Below are 19,404 nucleotides of genomic sequence, written 5' to 3'. Positions count from 1 at the left end.
CCCCAAGTTCAAATTGTTCTTCTTCACCGGGCCACTCAGCAACGCGAACCAACCCTTGACAGTGACCGGTGCAGCTGCCGCCGAGATCCAGTAAGTCTTAAGTCAATGCTCGCTACGAGATAGGTGCTCCTAGCTACCAGTCCGTACCAACTTTGAATTCCGCAGACTCAGAACCCGAACGAAAGGCCATTTGTTCCCCTGACCTGGTGGGCCAGTCCGAAGCTAAGTATAGGCCTGCTAATTGTAGAAGTAGCTTAGAAGTAGAATTTGTGCATGAGTAGCGATTACTGTGTTTAATGAATATGCTTTGATTTGAATCTTACTAATCGGTGTATTGAGTTATTGATCATTACTTGAACTAGAACCTCGTGGCGGTATCATAAAGATACCTGGCGACTCAAGAGCAAAGGTTATAAAACAGAGCCAATTGAACCAACCAGAAGTTAGCAATACCTCAATCGAGGTCTTTTTTTAAATGATTATGTGGAGATGGCCAGCCATCTTCCAGCTCAGCAGTTGAGATGGCAGGCGGATTCCTGAGGGATTATACAGACTTCAGTTTTGTTTCTGCCCCGAATTAAATCAAAATGCAATCTGAGTCCTTTTACAGGCACCTCTACAGGTCAGAGCTCCCAGAAAATAAGTTAGTCATGTCGGCATTTTTAGACGGGTTGTCCTTTCTAATGGTGGAAAGATAAAGGTAGGAAGAGTTGGGGGCCCTGTTGAGTCCGAAGGAAGTACTAAAGGGCATTGGATCGATGCAGATGGGTAAGGACCCTGGTACTGATGGGTTTCCTGTCAAATTCTGCAAGATGCTTGCAAGCCAGTTAACATCATTGATCGTGGACATGGTTAACGATTCCTTGCCGTGAGGGTCCTTGCCACCTACACTCTCCCAGGCTTCTGTATCCTTCATTCTGAAAAAAGACAAAAATCCCACGAAGTATGGTTCTTATAGACCCATTCCTCTCCTAAACATAGACACCAAATTCGCCATGGTGTTGCCACTGCATTTGGAGCTGTGTTCCAGAGGTGACAGCGGACGATCAAACAGACTTCATTAAATGTCGACAATTGTTGACTAATGTGTGGAGGTTATTGAATGTTCTCCTTTCCTCCTCACCAGTTTCCGAACCAGAAGTGATTGTCATTGGACGCGGAGAAAGTATTCAACAGGGTAGAGTGGGAATACCTCTTTGAGGCCTTGGGCAGTAGTCCATTTTGTGGGTCCAAATGCTTTACAGTGTCCCTATAGCCAGTATACACATCAATGCATAGAGCTTGGGATATTTCCCATAAAGTAGGCGTGCTAGACAGGCATGCCTTTTGTGCTCTTGATTGAGCCTTTAATAATAATGATGTTTTATTGTCACAAGTAGACTTACATTAACATTGTAATGAAGTCACTGAAAAACCCCTAATCGCCACATTCCGGCCGGTACGGGAATTGAACCCACGCTGCTGGCCTTGTTCTGCATTTCAAACCAGCTGTCTAGCCTACTGAGCTAAACCAGCCCTGCTATTAGTGATAGCGCTGAGATCCTCGGGTAGGTGGAAGGGGATAGACTGCCCCTATATGCCGACAACCTGTTTCTATATATTATTACAACCCAGTCTCCTCTTTGGATGAAATGACCCCCCCCCCCCCCCCACCCCCGCAAGGGAGGGGAACTGATCTGGAGGCATTACATTTTCTTCTTGCCAGAGGTAGCTTTCGTTATCTGGGTGCCTGCGACTGGCCATTGCTCCATAGATTGAATTACACTAGTCTGGTGAGCAGGGCGAGGTCCGACTTGCAAAAGTGGGATAACCTCCCTCTGTCCTTGGCGGGCAGGAACCAGACTATAAAAATGAATATTCTCCCGAGGTTTTTATTTATTTTTCAGTGCCCCCCGATCTTTTTCTAAAAATCCTTTTTTGCTCACGTTAAAAAGTTTGTGGCCTCTTTTATTTGGGCAGGTAAGACCCCAAGAATCCGTTTTGGTGGGGGGGGGTTATTGGACGGCCAACATAGAGAAGGTATTGTGATGGTTTGGGGAGCCGGCACCCATGTGGACAAATGGAGGCAAGCTCCTGTACAGGCTCTCATCTAAGGACTTTGGCAACAGCCCCAGTTCCCTTCTCTCTGACGAGGTTCTCTCGAAGCCGGTGGTGGTGTCTACTGGTGGCAATTTAGACAGCATTACAAATTAGGACCCGTGTCACTGCTGGCCCCAATCTGTGGCAACTACCTATTTACTCCGCCGGGTTTAGTCGCAACGTTTAGGGCCTGTGGAGTTTTAGGGTTTTGTTTGTGGAAGGATGGTTTGCTAGTTTGAAGGTATTATCAACAAGGCTTCAATTTCCGAGGACAAACTTGTTCCATTACCTTCAGGTGTGAAGGCTTGAAAGGCTTTTTCCACATTCCCCTCGGCTCCCTCCTTGCTGAGTAGGATCCTATCGCTTGCAGGGTCTGGTGGGGGAGAATTTCCAATATCTATGGGCAAATCTTATCAATGGAGGTGGCCCCGCTGGATGAGGTATGGTCAAAATGGAAGGAGAACGGACGGCATGGTGGCACAGTGATTAGCATTGCTGCTTCATGGCACCGAGAACCCGGGTTCGATCCCGGCCCCTTGTGGAGTTTGCATTCTCCCAGTGTCTGCTTGGGTTTCACCCCCACAACCCAAAGAAGTGCAGGGTAAGTGGATTGGCCACGTTAAATTACCCCTTAATTGGAAAAAAGAATTGGTCACTTTAAATTTTTTTTTAAATGGGAGAACAGGAACCTATTTTAGGCAAAGACATGGGGCGGGATTCTCCGCAATCGGTGCGATGTCCGCCGACCGGCGCCAAAAACGGCGCAAATCAGTCCGGCATCGCGCCACCCCAAAGGTGCGGAATCCTCCGCATCTTGAGGGGCCGAGCCCTAACCTTGAGGGGCTAGGCCTGCGCCGGACTGATTTCCGCCCCGCCAGCTGGCGGGAAAGGCCTTTGGAGCCCCGCCAGCTGGCGCGAAACTGACTTTGCTGTGCAGCGCATGCGCGGGAGCGTCAGCGGCCGCTCACGGCATCCCCGCGCATGCGCAGTGGAGGGGATCTCTTCCGCCTCCGCCATAGTGGAGACCATGGCGAAGGCCGAAGGAAAAGAGTGCCCCCACGGCACAGGCCCGCCAGCGGATCGGTGGGCCCCGATCGTGGGCCAGGCCACTGTGGGGGCACCCCCCGGGGCCAGATCGCCCCGCCCCAGGACCCCGGAGCCCGCCCGCGCCGCCTTGTCCTGCCGGTAAGAGAGGTGGTTTGATTCTCGCCGGCAGGACAGGCATTCCAGCAGCGGGACTTCGGCCCATCATGGGCCGGAGCATCGCCGGGGGGGTGGGGGGGGGGCGCCAACCGGCGCAGCGCGATTCCCACCCCCACCGAATATCCGGTGCCGGAGAATTCGGCAACCGGCGGGGGCGGGATTCATGCCAGCCCCCGGCGATTCTCCGACCCGGCCCGCGGGGGGGGGGGATCCCGCCCATGGGCTGAATTCTCCGCCGTCGGGATTCTCCGTTTTGCCGGTAGCCTGGGGGTTTCCCAATGGCGTGGGGTAGCCCCACAATGGAAAACCCCATTGGCGAGCCAGCGAAATGGAGAATCCCGATGGCGGCCGCACCAGCGGGACAGAGAATCCAGCCCATGTAGTATGAGGCCCTTCGCAGGGTGAACTTCATGTCGCCCTGCGCACGACTTAGTCTATTCAGCTCAGCTAGTACACCTAACTAAAGCTAGGATGAGCAGTTTCTTTTCGGCAGTGGAAGTCAGCTGCGAGCGGTGTTCTTTGGGACCTAATCACACCCATATGTTCTGGTCATGTCCCAGGATGGAAAGCCTTTGATATCCTTCTTAACATCATGTCAGCAATTCTTAACACTGATCTGGTGCCTTGTCTTTGGGTTGCCATTTTTGGGGTATCAGACTCGCCGGTGATGTGGCGATGTTCTTAGCCCGGGGAGCCTGAGGAGAAGTCTGCTGGGATGAAGATCAGTTGCTCCACCCAGTGCCTTGGTCTGGAGTTTTTACATCTAGAGAAAGAAGGTCAAACGTACCTTCAGGGGGTCGGTCGAAGAGTCCTACCTGAGGTGATGGCCATTCATTTCCTACTCAGCTGTTAGGAGGAGGATGGGGGTTAGTTCTTTGTTCTCATTGTCGGGGGAAGGGTGTTTATTTCCTGGGTGGGTTTTGTAATTTTTTTCTAATATGTGCAGCACGGTGGCGCAGTGGTTAGCACTGCTGCCTCACGGCGCCGAGGTCCCAGGTTCAATCCTGGCTCTGGGTCACTGTCCATGTGGAGTTTGCACATTCTCCCCGTGTTTGCGTGGGTTTCGCCCCCACAACCCAAAGATATGCAGGCTAGATGGATTGGCCACGCTAAAATTGCCCTTTAATTGGAAAAAATGAATTGGGTACTCTAAAAAAAAATTTTTAATTCTAATACTGTACTTTGTAATATCCCTCATGTTATGGTGCATTTTGTTTATTTATTATAAATGGAAACTCTTAAATTCAGTGCGAACAGTGTGACCCCTTCCAACAGTGCATCATTTCCTCAGTACTACCCACCCGAGATTTCAGTGCTGCCAGCCAACCTCTAACCTTGACAGTACAGCACAGTGCTGCTCAGGAAGTGCCAGTTCCGATTAAAGACAGATAGATTTGTACTTATATAGCACCGTTCACAACCATTGGACATTATAATGTGTTACATCCAATGAAGTATAGTCACAGTTGTAATGTAGGAAACACTATACACAAGCTCCCACAAACAGCCATATGATATTGATCAGATAAATCTGTTTTTGTGATGTTAGTTGCAGGATAAATATTGGCCAGGAAGAATTCCCCTGCTCTTCTTCGAGTAATAACATGGGAACTTGTGCGCCCAGCCAAGAGAGCAGGCCGTGGTGTACGATTTCATCTGAAATACAGCACCTCCTTAGTACTGAACTGAACATCAGCCTGGATTTTAATGCCACAAGCGGGGCTTGTACCCACAATGGCGAGAGCTCTCCCACCCAGCCATGAATGACAGTCTGATGGGGAGAATCACATACTGGAAACAGAACCTATCCAATTTTCCTCCACTGAGACTAAAACTGAAGGAAAATCAGACAGACTCTGGCAGTAAACACTCTCCACCCATTTTCATTACGCATTCATTCCACTGAACAGCTGGTGTTAAAAGTTGACAATCAATCTTTATTCTGAAGATTTGAAAACGACAAGTTTTCTGAACAACTCATACAATTACTCAGGATATACAGCACAGAAACAGGCCAACCAGTTCATGCCTCCATATATGCTCCACTGAAGCCCCTCTCATAATTCCTTATTCATCTAAATCCATGCTCATAACGCTCCATTGCCTTCTCCTTCATTAGCTTCACCTTAAATGCATTTATTCTATTCAGCTCAACCACTCCCTGTGGTAACGAGTTTCACATTCTCACCATTCTTTGGGTAAAGAAGTTTCTTCCGAATTCCCAATTGGATTTCTTGGTGACTCTTTTGTTACAATCCCAGTCGTTGTTACACCTGAATCGGAAAACCCCACTAAGGAACCCTGGCTCAAAAGACCATAACTTTTACTTTTTTAAAAATAACATGTGGAGGAACAGTCATAAGACTGCTCATTAGTTTTAAGAAAACAATTACACATGAAAAAAATTGGATTATAATACTCCTTTACTCCCCCTTTAGCTTAACAATTACAAATAGGTTTTAAGATTAACACTAATTACAGGGCAGCACAGTGGCACAGTGGATAGCACTGCTGCTTCATGGCTTTGAAATCCCAGGTTCAATCCCGCCTCTGGGTCACTGGCTGTATGAAGTTTACACATTCTCCCCATGTTTGCGTGGGTTTCGCCCCCACAACCCAAAGGTGTGCAGGTTAGGTGGATTGACCACCCTAAATTGCCCTTTAATTGGAAAAAATGAATTGGGCACTCTAAATTTTTTTTTTTTTAAAACACTAATTACAAAGTACATCGTAAACTTCAATGGCTCCATTAACACACAAAGTCCCCTTGAAGCACACAAGATAACTGTGGTAAAACACACTCTTTCTAAACCCAAGCGAATGTCTGGATTTCTCCTCAAAATCCCCCTGGATGATTTTTATACCGTATACCGCGAGTCACCTTGGGCGAAATTCTCCCCCAACGGCGGGATGCCCGCCGACTGGCGCCAAAGCCGGCGCAAATCAGACGGGCATCGCGCCGGCAAAAAGGTGCGGAAGTCTCCGCATCTTTGGCGGCCTAGCCCCAACATTGAGGGGCTAGGCCGACGCCGGAGGGATTTCCGCCCCGCCAGCTGGCGGAAATGGCGTTTGTTGCCCCGCCAGCTGGCGCGGAAATGCGGCGCATGCGCGGGAGCGTCAGCGGCCGCTGTCAGTTTCCCGCGCATGCGCAGTGGGGAGAGTCTCTTCCGCCTCCGCCATGGTGGAGGCCGTAGCGGAGGCGGAAGGGAAAGAGTGCCCCCACGGCACAGGCCCGCCCGCGGATCGGTGGGCCCCGATCGCGGGCCAGGCCACCGTGGGGGCACCCCCCGGGGTCAGATCGCCCCGCGCCCCCCCCCAGGACCCCGGAGCCCGCCCACGCTGCCTGGTCCCGCCGGTAAATACCAGGTTTGATTTACGTCGGCGGGACAGGCAGTTTCTGGGCGGGACTTCGGCCCATCCGGGCCGGAGAATCCAGCGGGGGGTCCCGCCAACCGGCGCGGCTGGATTCCCACCCCCGCCCAATCTCCGGGAGCGGAGACTTCGGCGGGGCGGGGGCGGGATTCACGGCGGCCAACGGCCATTCTCCGACCCGGCGGGGGGTCGGAGAATGACGCCCCTTGTCTCACTGAACTCCAGCTTCCACACAAGTGATTTCAAATTCTGCTTTTAAAGTCACACTTTCAAATCGGATTTTAAATTATGCTTTCCCTCCGCTGCTTCCATGAATAATAATAATAATAATAATAATAATTGCTTATTGTCACAAGTAGGCTTCAATGAGGTTACTGTGAAAAGGCCCTAGTCGAAGGTTTCATTTTCAGATTTTAGACCTCTTCTTTCAGGTTTCCTTTGTCTTAACGGTTTTTGCACAAACTCGGAGGTCCAGCCGCCAATTTCCACAATTACTTCAAATAATGTCTCCCAAACTGTAGTAATTTCTCACAAACCTTAGCACTACTGTAGATATCTTTCTGACCTCTCACAATCTAATGCCTTTTCAACGCTGACTTACTGAATAGTAATCGGTTCCATTAACTCCAGACTTCTTGGAGACTGCTCTTCATTTTTCTGGTTTCCTTAACTAGTTGGACTGATTTCCAGCATATGTTCTCTTAACTCCAGAGTATGGCTTTTCTTCTAGCAAGGCTGAGAGAGATGTTCCCTCCTTAGCCTTCCAAAACCAACTGCTTCTAGCAGAGATGAGAGCTGCCTTCTCTCTCACTATCTCCAACTGCAATTAAATTAGCTAAACTAAAACTTAAAAGCTTCATTTCCTTACAAGGCTCAGTGGCTAAGCAACCACTGCTGGTGTATTTACTTTAGCCCTCTTAAGGACAATAGAAACAGTTGGAATTGGGCTGCACAGCGGTGCAGTGGTTAGCACTGCTACCTCATGGCGCCAAAGACCCAGATTCGATCCTGCCCGTGTGGAATTTGCACATTCTCCCCATGTCGATGTGGGTCTCACCCCCACAACCCAAAAGATGTGCAGGGTAGGTGGATTGGCCACACTAAATTGTCCTTTAATTGGGAAAAAAAAGAATTGGGTACTCTAAATTTTTTTTAAAACAGTTGGGACCACCACACAGACAAACATCTTTGTCCAGCATGAATTCAACTATACATTTTACTATATGTGTATTCCATCACACTCCTGATTTGTGCCTGATGAATGGTGGACAGGCTTTGTAGAGACAGGAGATTAGGCATTGCCACTAAATTATCAGCCTCTAACCTGTTCTTGTAGTCACAGTATTTATATGATAAAGTGATCTCAAGGATATTGATGACGGAGAAATTCAGTGATAGCAATGTCGTTGAATGTCAAGAGATGGTTACATTCTATCTTGTTGGAAATGAGCAATGAAACAAACGTCTGTCTTCACTGTGTAACAAGTAGATAGGGAGACTGAAAAAAAGAAAGGTGACAATCAAATGGAACATAACTCCAACAGGGACAGAAAAATGCAGCAACTTGGTCTATGCACAAATTGGACTTTATGTCCCCATAGCAAGTATTTTGTTTACAGAAATAATTATTTTGTTTTACTATACAACAACGATGTTGTGAGGATACCCATGCATCAATGCAGGTATCTTCGCGCAGTGACACAAGGACCAACACTACATCATAAGCCAATATGACTGCAGAATTACAATATTGCACTGTTCGGCTCCAAGGAAAAAAGAAAATCAGCTGCCTCACTCACTATCTTAAAAAAAATATGGGAAGAGAAAAGAAAAAAGGTGAGGCTAGGAATGAAAGATTCTAAAACCCTTATGTTCTGATGTAATGCACCAGAGCCTGCGAGCAGGCTATTCACCCACCCTATTGGTTTAGAGATTCCAGAACACTGCGACAAAAAAAAAACCTTTCAATGTTCAAGGTCAAACCATAGCAAATTTAGAGATTCAGTTTATACTATCCTTATGGAGATCATTAGTAAACATAATGAAAACCAAGCATAGAATCCTGTGGGGCTTCGCTAGTCATCACTAACCAACTCGCTTTCCATAACCACTGTGATTCCCTCCCACGCACGTAAACAGTTTAATCTTCTCCCCAATGACCGCTGTAATTACAGCTTTCCAATTGTTCCTTTTTATCCCCCAAGTGTTTTCTTTATAAAGTTACCCTGAATGAGCTATTGTGTACCATCAGATGTCATGCCTGGATGCATTCCCTTGAGCAGCTAAGACACTTTCCTATCTTATCAATGACTTGGAATCCCCTCTGGAAAGCTTTGATATGCATCAGCATTGCATGTCCTACTTTTTAAAAAAACTCTAGCTATTCCAATTTACAACCTTTCCAGATGTTTCTGGACAGCACTCAATGGAATGGTTTGTTGTTTTAATAATCTTTTTCCTCAGTTCTTACATTATTATTTTATAATCACTCTTTCCTTTCCCTATCCTGATGGCAACCTCTTGCAACCAAGAGTTTATACGCCCCATTGGTTTAATTATATAACATCACACTAAAGTGCTCATCCTGGTCCCTTATTTAACAGTGGGGGGGGGGGGGCAGTTCTCTATGACTAAGACATTCCCCATTTCAGGAACACATGCTACTTTGCTCTTCAATTCCAGAATGATTTGATCATTGTCCGAGAAGAATTTTGCTGTTGCAAAGCTTTCCACCCAAAATGAAGTCAGGCATCTAGCCAGCTGAGCCATCAGAGCTTCAGGAGCTCCCACACAGAGTACCTCCCCTCTGAGATAGTTGGCCTGGAGGGCATTCAATTTGAGCCTAATCAATTTTGCACCATTCTCTCTGATAAAGAGCTCTCATTCCAATAGGGGCATTTCAAGCTCAGCTCCTCAAATTCCTAATATGCTCATGGATGGGTGCATAAATTGCTGCCAAGTTCTCGGGGTTTAAAAAAAAATATTGGTACAGTAGCATAGTGATTATGTTCATGCAGAGGCCTGGACTGATAATCCAGAGAAGTGAATTCACATGCCAAAATTACATTGGAAACTTTAAATTCAATTAATTAATTTAATAAATCCAGAATAAAACACTAGCACCAGTAAATGATGACCATGGAGCTACCAAACTGTTGAGAAACTCGTGGGTTCACTAACATTGTTTAGGAAAGAAAGCCTGCCTTCTATAGCTGGTCCAGCTGTATGCGACTCTCGACTTTCTTTCAACGTGGTTGATTCTTAACTTCCCTCTGAAGTGGCATAAGCAAGCCACTCAGTTGTAACCACCACCTTCTCCGGTTATTGGGGATAGGCAATAAATGCTGTCTTTGTCAACAATTCCTACATGCAGTGAATAAAACAGCCTGCCCAATGGTTTGCCATTTTCACCATGTTTTTAATATATTTGACATTTATTTCACCCTGCCATTAAATTTGATAATACATTATTATAAAGTTTCATAATACATTATAGCTTGCTTGCCACACTTGCCTTCTGTTCCTGCATGGCTCTTTCAACCACTCAGGTCTACAGCATTTCTTGAAAAACATCCTTTCCCCTCATTAAATAGTGCCAAAAACTACACACGCACACTGCTTGTGCAGACACAAAGAAAATATATGCACTTTTTTCTGAAAGTTTATCTTAGTTTTAGATGCTTGCCAAGTCTACAAAAATAAAATACCATAGATTCTTCCACTGATGAAATAATTTAACCCAAAACCAAAACAAACCAGCAGTCAACACAACAGCTCTTGAAGAACATGTCTTTGATCAGTCTGCAAATGCTGTCGCTTCTTGTTTGCAGTTTTTAAAAAATGTATTTTGCAACACTAGATCAAAATAAAACGGTTTCGAAAAGATTATAAAAGCACAAAATTGATGAAACACTGGGTGATATTTTCAGGGCCCATTCGGTGTGGATGCGAATCTGAGTTTGAGATCACACCACCGTACCCCCTCCCCTCCCGCACCCCACCCCCCAAACTGGTGACATTACCAGGTCCATGACAATTACCATGAATTTAAATGTCATTAAATGGTTAAACACCATTGCTTCTGGGATTATTACATCTTCCCCCCCCCCCCACACCTCGTTAGCGTGACGTAATGCTGGCGGGAATCACTACTGGTTTCCAAAAACGGAAACAAGTCGTGATGACAATGCCGAGGGCGCGGAGGTGAGTATATCCCCTGGGTGGCAAGAGACATGGCTGACACTGCCGGGGCTGGGTCTCTACGTAACTCCATGATGTGGAGGGGGTGTCCCAATGCCAGTGATGATTTTTTTTTTTGGGGGGGGGGGGGAGAAAGAGTCAGGTGGCCCTTATGGCTGCGTGGCGGTGGGGTTGGTCCTCTGTGTTCGAGGTTTTTTTTGGGGGGGTGGGGGAGCTTTAACTGCACTTTTTGATCAGGCCCCACCCCACCAGAGTGACAGTGCAAAACACGCCCCCTGCTGTTTTGTTTTGGCAAAGTGTCAGAATATCAGGAGTGAAAACCTGGCTGCATTTCTGGGGAGAAACAAACCGGGTTTCAGTCAGAATCTGGCATTTTTGCCTATTTCTGGGTGGGAAATTTCCGCCCACTAAATGACAATTTATAATCGTGTTGTAATAAAGGTGACTGCATTAACTTAAATGGATGTCAACAAATCAATCAACCTCAATAATATAACTAGGTGCGTGCAACATATCATAGTCTCATTGCACAATACTTGCAAAATAGTTCCCAGAAATAAGCTAGGTTTCATTTCATACAGCTATTCCAAAACATTTATTTCCACAGACTAAAAATGGTATTTATTGACTTTGACTATTCAACCATCAAAATCATAGAATCATAGAATCATAGAAGTTTACAGCATGGAAACAGGCCCTTCGGCCCAACCAGTCCATGCCGCCCAGTTTTTACCATTAAGCTAGTCCCAGTTGCCCGCACTTGGCCCATAACCCTCTATACCCATCTTACCCATGTAACTATCTAAATGCTTTTTGAAAGACACAATTGTACCCGCCTCTACTACTACCTCTGGCAGCCCATTCCAGACACTCACTACCCTCTGAGTGAAGAAATTGCCCCTCTGGGCCCTTCTGAATCTCTCCCCTCTCACCTTAAACCTATGCCCTCTAGTTTTAGACTCCCCTACCTTTGGGAAAAGATGTTGACTATCTACCTTATCTATGCCCCTCATTATTTTATAGACCAGATATATATTCAAAGTATATGGATCCCATAAAGAATTTAAAATTCCTTCAGCCCCTTCTGTTCCTGGACACACATATTCAGCTAGGGGGCTTTACTTCAACAGGCAAGCACAGATCTAGATAGTGGATATGACTACACAATTTAACTGTGGAACCATCACTATGAAGTTGGATCACTTGCACAGCCACAACAGTCACTAGTGATGATTTTGTTCCTTTCCCCCACCACCACTCCCAACGTCCCCTCCAAAAACCAGGAACTATATCCCCACGCTCATCCCAGTGAGAATCATAAAGTGAGTAAAACCTGGGGTGTTGCTTATTTATTTGAAATTAAAGAAAACAGCTCTACGGTATCTAAGCCCAGTGTATTTCTTTGCACCTGCGTGATCCATATTGTAAAAATGTCCTCTAACTCCAGCTCCCATGGCAAGGGCCAAGACTGATTGATGTATTGCACATGAGACTAGGATAAGCCTGTCATATCTCCTACAGTTTCAGGGCACCCTAAAGAGAGCTCCCTCTCTTATTCCTTTTCACTCAAAGAAAAGACAACATTTATGGTACAAAAGCAGAAAACAACAGCCAGTAGAAAAGGCAAACCAACCTGAAAGTAAACATTAAAATGTTTTACAGAAGATGACTGCGAGGGAAATTGCACTAGTGGGGGGAAACAACAAATCATGGGGACTACTTTTCACATGTGTTCAGGAAAGAGAAAAGAAATACACGATCCATAGGAAATGGCTCATCAGGATACAATACAGTAAAACAGATGAATGAGGCCAGTGCAGTCAGCTGGTCATCTGACAATGGCACAGAAACATGCTAAGTGCTACTGAAAAGCTTTACAAGACAAACTTTTGGGTATCACCTTGAGTGAAGGTGCATAAAGTATACAAGTAATAAAAGTAATAAGAAGTTATTTAGAAGCTCATTGAGATAGCATAGGCCCTTGTGTTCGTGTAGGCCACTCTAAGGTAAAACATAAAGTTACCACAGTCCCAGATGACCATAAGACTGCTTTCCCCTTTGTGGGGAAGAGCTGACCAGTGGTGATTTAACCGGAGGATCACCACACCTCAGGCGAGGAGTAGGGTTAAGGATCCGAGGCCTTCATGAATAATCTCAGCCAATACGGGAATTGAACCCTGCATCACAAATGCAACTCTGCATCACAAAACCAGCTGTCTAGCCAACTGAGGTAAACTGACCACTGTATCAACTATGTTACAGCAAGATTCCACCTCCAAAACAACCATCAAATGAGTAATCAGTCAGTTAGCATTCTGGGGATACTGTCATTGGGTCCAAAGAACGTTACAGTGAATGATCACAATAAATAACATGTGCACCAACATGCCAAACGATTTATGCTCTTGGAAAGTGCAGGTTTTCTGGAAATAAACCATGAAACTGCCAAAAATGAGAAAGAGACATTGTGTATGGACAAACTTGGAATGGGACAGCACCAATTGCAGAAAAGTGCATAATGGAGGATGCAATTCTGTGACATCTATGGTCAGCCAGAAATATTAACTAAACCCCAATTAGTTAGCGTTAGAAAGTGTGGAACTAAATTAACTACTGCATTAACAAATACTTTAGCCTCTGTAAAGTTTGCCATGAGATCATTTCAAAGAATCCTAAAAAAAAGTTACATTGTCAGTGCGAAGACAATAAATATTTGAAGGTCACAGGAACACATTAAATAGCACAATATTCAATTAGATAACTCTGAATAGTTCCCTACTTCAAAGACAGCTCATTGTCATTCAAGTGTAGCCTGGAAGTTTATACGTCTAATCCTGAATGATGTAAAGGATAATGTACAACATATCTTTGCAACTTGGTTATTACCTTGTGGGTGAGAGTGCAAAAAGTTTTTAAAAGTATAAGGTTGACGGGCCTCAATCAGTTCTGCATCATTCTGATTCTCACACACTGAAGCTATTTAATAGCTTCAGTGTAGTCCAAAGATGTGCAGGTTAGGTGGATTGGCCATGCTAAATTGCCCTCAATGTCCAAAATTGCCCTTAGTGTTGGGTGGGGTTACTGGGTTATGGGGATAGGGTGGAAGTGTGGACCTTGGGTAGGGTGCTCTTTCCAAGAGCCGGTGCAGACTCGATGGGCCGAATGGCCTCCTTCTGCACTGTTGATTCTATGATTCTAATCGTCTCTCTAATTCCCAACCAACTATTTCAACCAGTTAGATGCACAGGGATTTTGCCAAGCTAACTGTAGAGTATGGGGGGCGGGACGGGAAGGAAAGACCATAATTGGTATCAAATACCTCCAGGCTTATACAGGGAGTGGGAGTAGTGCAAGAGAGAAACATAATTATCAAAAATCCTATACACCTCTGCTGGAAAGTGGGAGTGAACAGGATTTGGGTCTAATGCTCCTCGCAGCCTGTAACATGCATGATCGAGGTTCGTGCTACTGAAGGCGATTTGGTCAAGTTACCAGGGAGATAAGCCACCCCAGAAAAAAACGATAGGATTCTCCTCACCAACCTATTCAAAATAAATGGTGCCTCGTTACAATGATCAAATTGCAATACGAACATGGTTTAACAGTCTCCAAAGACTGCGAGTCTCCTGCTTAATTTGGATAATAACAGCTTACAATAAAACAAACCACAATAGTCACTGTTGATAACGAACCGTGTTGACTTGGATCAGGTTTGGTTCAAGTTCAGTGCAACAAATAGCGAACAACTGAATCTCATTGTCTCAAAACCAGGAACATTTAAAACAAGAATATTAATCATTTAAAAAGGGTAACGCCAAAGGTCGAAAAGTGTGGAAAGAGAAAAAAATAATTCCGAAGTAAGATACAAAAACCACCATCCCCCTCCCCCTCCCCCGCAAAACAGACGGGGTTCGGTGACAATAACAGTTCGAGGTTAAAAGCCGTGTCAAATGCACATTTAACACATCACAGTGCAGCAGCGATACATCTGATTAGCAACAAGTTTGTTACAATATAAAGATAAAATAAACAGGAGGAGGGAAGGGGATGAGATAGATGCCCGTTATTAACTTGGACACAAACACATTCCGAGAGACACCGCCCCCATTGTAAGACCAAGTCCCTCAGTAAAACATTGAGAGTAGAGGCGTAGCTGCGGAGGCGACAACAGGATCACCACTGGGACTGAATGGGAAAGGCAACAAATAAAGAGCAAGCTTGAAAAATAACCAGAATCTGGTAACAGAGATTTAATACGATTGGAGTGACCACAGTTAGGGCGACTGGGACAAGGCGGTGCTGTAGTCTCAATCCCTCCTCAAAATCATAATCCCCCGCTCACTCACTCCTCCTTCTCCCCAGATCCCCCCACTCACACTCCTTCCCCTCAGATCCCTCACACTCCCCCACAGATCCCGCTCACTCACACTCCTTCCCCCCAGATCTACCCCACTCACACTCCTTCCCCAGACCCCCCCCACTCACACTCCTTCCCCAGACCCCCCCCCCACTCACACTCCTTCCCCAGACCCCCCCCCCCACTCACACTCCTTCCCCAGACCCCCCCCCCCCACTCACACTCCTTCCCCCCCCACTCACACTCCTTCCCCCCCCACTCACACTCCTTCCCCCCCCACTCACACTCCTTCCCCCCAGATCACCCCCACTCACAATCCTTCCCCCCAGACGCCCCCCACTTATACTCCTTCCCCCCAGATCCACCCCCTCACACTCCTTCCCCCCAGATCCCCCACTCACACTCCTTCCCCCCAGATGCCCCCCACTCACACTCCTTCCCCCCAGATCCCCCCACTCACACTCCTTCCCCCCAGATCCCCCCACTCACACTCCTCCCCCCCAGAACCCCCCCACTCACACTCCTCCCCCCCCCCAGAACCCCCCCACTCACACTCCTTCCCCCCAGATCCCCCCCACTCACACTCCTTCCCCCCAGAACCCCCCCACTCACACTCCTTCCCCCCAGATCCCCCCCCACTCACACTCCTCCCCCCCCCCCCAGAACCCCCCCACTCACACTCCTTCCCCCCAGATCCCCCCCCCCCACTCACACTCCTTCCCCCAGATCCCCCCCACTCGCACTCTTTTCCCCCAGATCCCCCCCACTCACACTCCTCCCCCCCACTCACACTCCTCCCCCCCACTCCTTCCAGTTCCAGCCTCCTCGAACAGGCGCCGGAATGTGGCGACTAGGGGCTTTTCACAGTAACTTCATTGAAGCCTACTTGTGACAATAAGCGATTTTCATTTCATTTTCATTTCAGATGCCCCCCACTCACACTCCTTCCCCCCAGATCCCCCCACTAACGCTCTTTCCCCCCAGATCCCCCCATTCACACTCCTTCCCCCCAGATCCCTCCCACTCACTCTTCCCCCCAGATCCCTCCCACTCACACTCTTTCCCCCCAGATCCCCCCCATTCACACTCCTTACCCCCAGATCCCCCCCCACTCACACTCCTTACCCCCAGATCCCCCCACTCACACTCTTTCCCCCCAGATCCCCCCACTCACACTCTTTCCCCCCAGATCCTCCCACTCACACTCTTTCCCCCCAGATCCCTCCACTCACACTCCTTCCCCCCAGATCCCCCCTGAACTCACACTTTCCCCCCAGATCCCCCCACTCACACTCTTTCCCCCCAGATCCCTCCACTCACACTCCTTCCCCCCAGATCCCCACTCACACTTTCTCCCCAGATCCCCCCCACTCACTCTTTCCCCCCAGATCCCCCCTGAACTCACACTATTTCCCCCACCCTCCCCTCCTCAGTCACAATCTTTCCCCCTCCTCACTCACACTCTTTGCCCCAGATCTCCCCACACACACTCTTTCCCCTTTCCCAGTCCCCCACTCCCTCCCTCTCCGGGAAGCTGTTGTTAAATGTAACTGGGACTGTGCACAATTCTTACCCTGCGGATCCGCTTCCATCCTGGATACAGTCACAAAGCTGAAGGGTTTTGGGGGGTGTATAACCGAGAGGCGGCGGTTTAACGCACTCACTAACTGCCGCACTGAGCAGTTGAGCCGCTCGCGGACGGTTTGTTTATTAATCGGCTCGAGATAGAAAAAGTGATCGGCAGCCCGGTACGTCACCCGGTCACGTGGCACCGCTGACAGCCCCGCCCTGGTCACGTGGCACCACTGGCCGCCCCGCCCTGGTCACGTGACCCGCTGACGCGACCCGGCGTGTTCACAACAACTTGCATTTATATAGCGCTTTGAAAAGTCCCAGTCTGTTTCATCCCAGAGTTGTTATACAAGTAAATTCAACACCGAGACTCATAACGAAAGGTGGGAGCTCAGCCCCAGCTCATAGAACTGTGTCTACAGCTGGTGCTGCACAGGGATAGCATGATTTAAATTATACATTTCCTTTGCTTTAGGATATAGTTTTATATTAATTATGCACCTCTTAAAAAAAGAGCTGCTTCTGTTTGGATCACTGTCTTACAGTTTTAATTGTTATCTATCGATCAGTCGAGAATGTGTGCCAAGCAGAATACCATCATGTCTTTGCATTTTTCTTCACAAATCTAAATCCTGCTTCCCTACTGTTCCCCATAATGTTGCTCTTTTTCAAACCATCCAATTTCTCCTCTTGAAATAATGTATTAATTATCATACAGCACAAAGTGGCAATTCAGCCCATTTATTCCTGCACTGGACATTTGAAAGAATCTCACTCTCCTCACCGATCACAGATTCCTGCACTCCCGGATCCTCCGCCACCCTAAATATTGCTTCCGCTGGGCTCACCTTCACCCCAGCGTCCAAAACCCTAGACATCACCCTTGCAAACCCCTGCCAGAATCCTTTAAGCGCTGGGCATGCCCAAAACATATGGACATGATTCGCCGGACTCCCCGCACACCTCGGCACCTTTCCTCCACCCCAAAAAACCTACTAATTCTTGCCGCCGTTATATGCGCCCGATGCACCACCTTAAACTGGATTAATCCGAGCCTGGCTCATGATGAGGAGGAGTTCACCCTGCCCAGGGCATTGGCCCTTTTTCCCTTTTTCCTTTTCAAGTATTTATCAAATTCCCTCTTGGAAGTTACTACTGGGCCCTGCGGAGTTTCTCACTGCTTTAGCCCACACTTAGAATTTCTTTCAGCACTGGGGAGCTGAACTCGGAGATCGGGCTGCCACTTTGAAAGGTTACCCCGATCTCCATGTAAGCTACACCCCCACTCATGGGCAAAGCAACCCCCCACACTCATGGGCACTACCCCTCACCCCCAAGTGAGGACCACCCCACTTTGGGCCCCTCTCTTCAATGGAGGCCCCCCCAAGGTCCCTTACAGAACCCATTCCCTTCCAGGACCCCACCCATCACCCCCGCAACCTCCCAGAGGCCCCTACATACCTGCCCTGCACACCCCACCCTTTAAACCCACCCTCCATCCTCATTTTATGGGCATGGCTCCCTTGCCACCCTGGCACCCTTGCACTGGCAGTGCTCCAGCCAGCTTGGCAGTGCCCCCTGGGCACCTTGGCAGTGCCAGGGTAGCAGTGCCAGCTGGGCAGTGCCAAGGGCCCACGTTCCAGGGGGAAGGCCAGGGGGCCACCCTGCATTGACCCTGGCCACCCAGGGGGTTCCAATGGCCTGGGAGAGCCCCTGGGTGCCGTCCCGCCTGGTCCATGTTCTTGTGGACAAGCACTAATTGCCGCCCAGCTGCAGTCTCCCTGGGGATGCCGGAGAATCGAGGGAGGCCAGTGTATCCCTGGTAAGTGGACTGAAGACCTACTTCTGCGAGTGCCGTTTAATCCCGCCCCTTTTGGGCGGAGTTCCGAATCCAACACCTCACGGTCTTGGGTGAATCCCGTGAGGTGCGGAGGCTGCCGGGAAGCCCATGGGAGGGCTCTCCTGGGATTCTCCGGCCATGCTGTGCACTCGCTCGAGCGCAATGCAGCCAGAGAATCGCTCCCAATGAGTCAAATAGCCCCCTTCTGCACTGTAACAATTCTATGATTCTGTAATCCCCCATTTCAATATCCAGGGGTTTACCATTGACCAAAAACCTAACTGGACCAGCCATATAAGTAATACAGCAGGTCGGAGGATGGGAATCTTGCAGAAAAAATTCACCTCCTTACTCCCCAAAGTCTGTCCACGTCTACAAGCCATAAGTCAGGATGGAATACTCTCCACTTTGCATTGGATGGGTGCAGCTTCAACAATACTCAAGAAGCTCAACATCGTCAAGGACAAAGCAGCTGCTTCATTGGCACCATGTTCACCGCCTTAAACAGTCACAGTAGCAGCTGTGTGTACCATATACAGCAACGTTTCAAGCCTCCTTCAACAGCACCTTCTAAACCCATGACCTCCACCACATTGAAGGGCAAGGGCAACAGATGCAAGGGAACACCTCCACCTCCAATTTCCTCTCCAACTAACACCATCCTGGCTTGGAACTGTGTCGCCGTTCACTGTCATTGGATTAAAATTCTGAGACACTCTTCCTAACAGTACTGTTGGGGTACCAATATCACATGGACTCACCACAACCTTTTATTTTTTTT

The 19,404-nt window shown here is 47.9% G+C and overlaps 1 protein-coding gene across 1 annotated transcript in view; it reads right to left on the bottom strand.

Moving 5' to 3' along the window:
* Positions 1-16,969, bottom strand: part of LOC140394335 (cytohesin-3) — a 152,359-nt gene extending 135,390 nt beyond the window's left edge. Inside the window, exon 1 of the mRNA XM_072481523.1 lies at positions 16,785-16,969. Coding sequence (XP_072337624.1) covers positions 16,785-16,803 — 19 coding nt within the window. The 5' untranslated portion in view covers positions 16,804-16,969. The remainder of the gene's footprint in view (positions 1-16,784) is intronic.
* Between the last annotated feature and the right edge of the window lie 2,435 nt (positions 16,970-19,404).

This window comes from Scyliorhinus torazame, chromosome 17 (assembly GCF_047496885.1).
Source record: "Scyliorhinus torazame isolate Kashiwa2021f chromosome 17, sScyTor2.1, whole genome shotgun sequence".
Lineage (NCBI taxonomy): Eukaryota > Metazoa > Chordata > Chondrichthyes > Carcharhiniformes > Scyliorhinidae > Scyliorhinus > Scyliorhinus torazame.
This window is presented reverse-complemented; position numbering and strand designations above follow the sequence as displayed.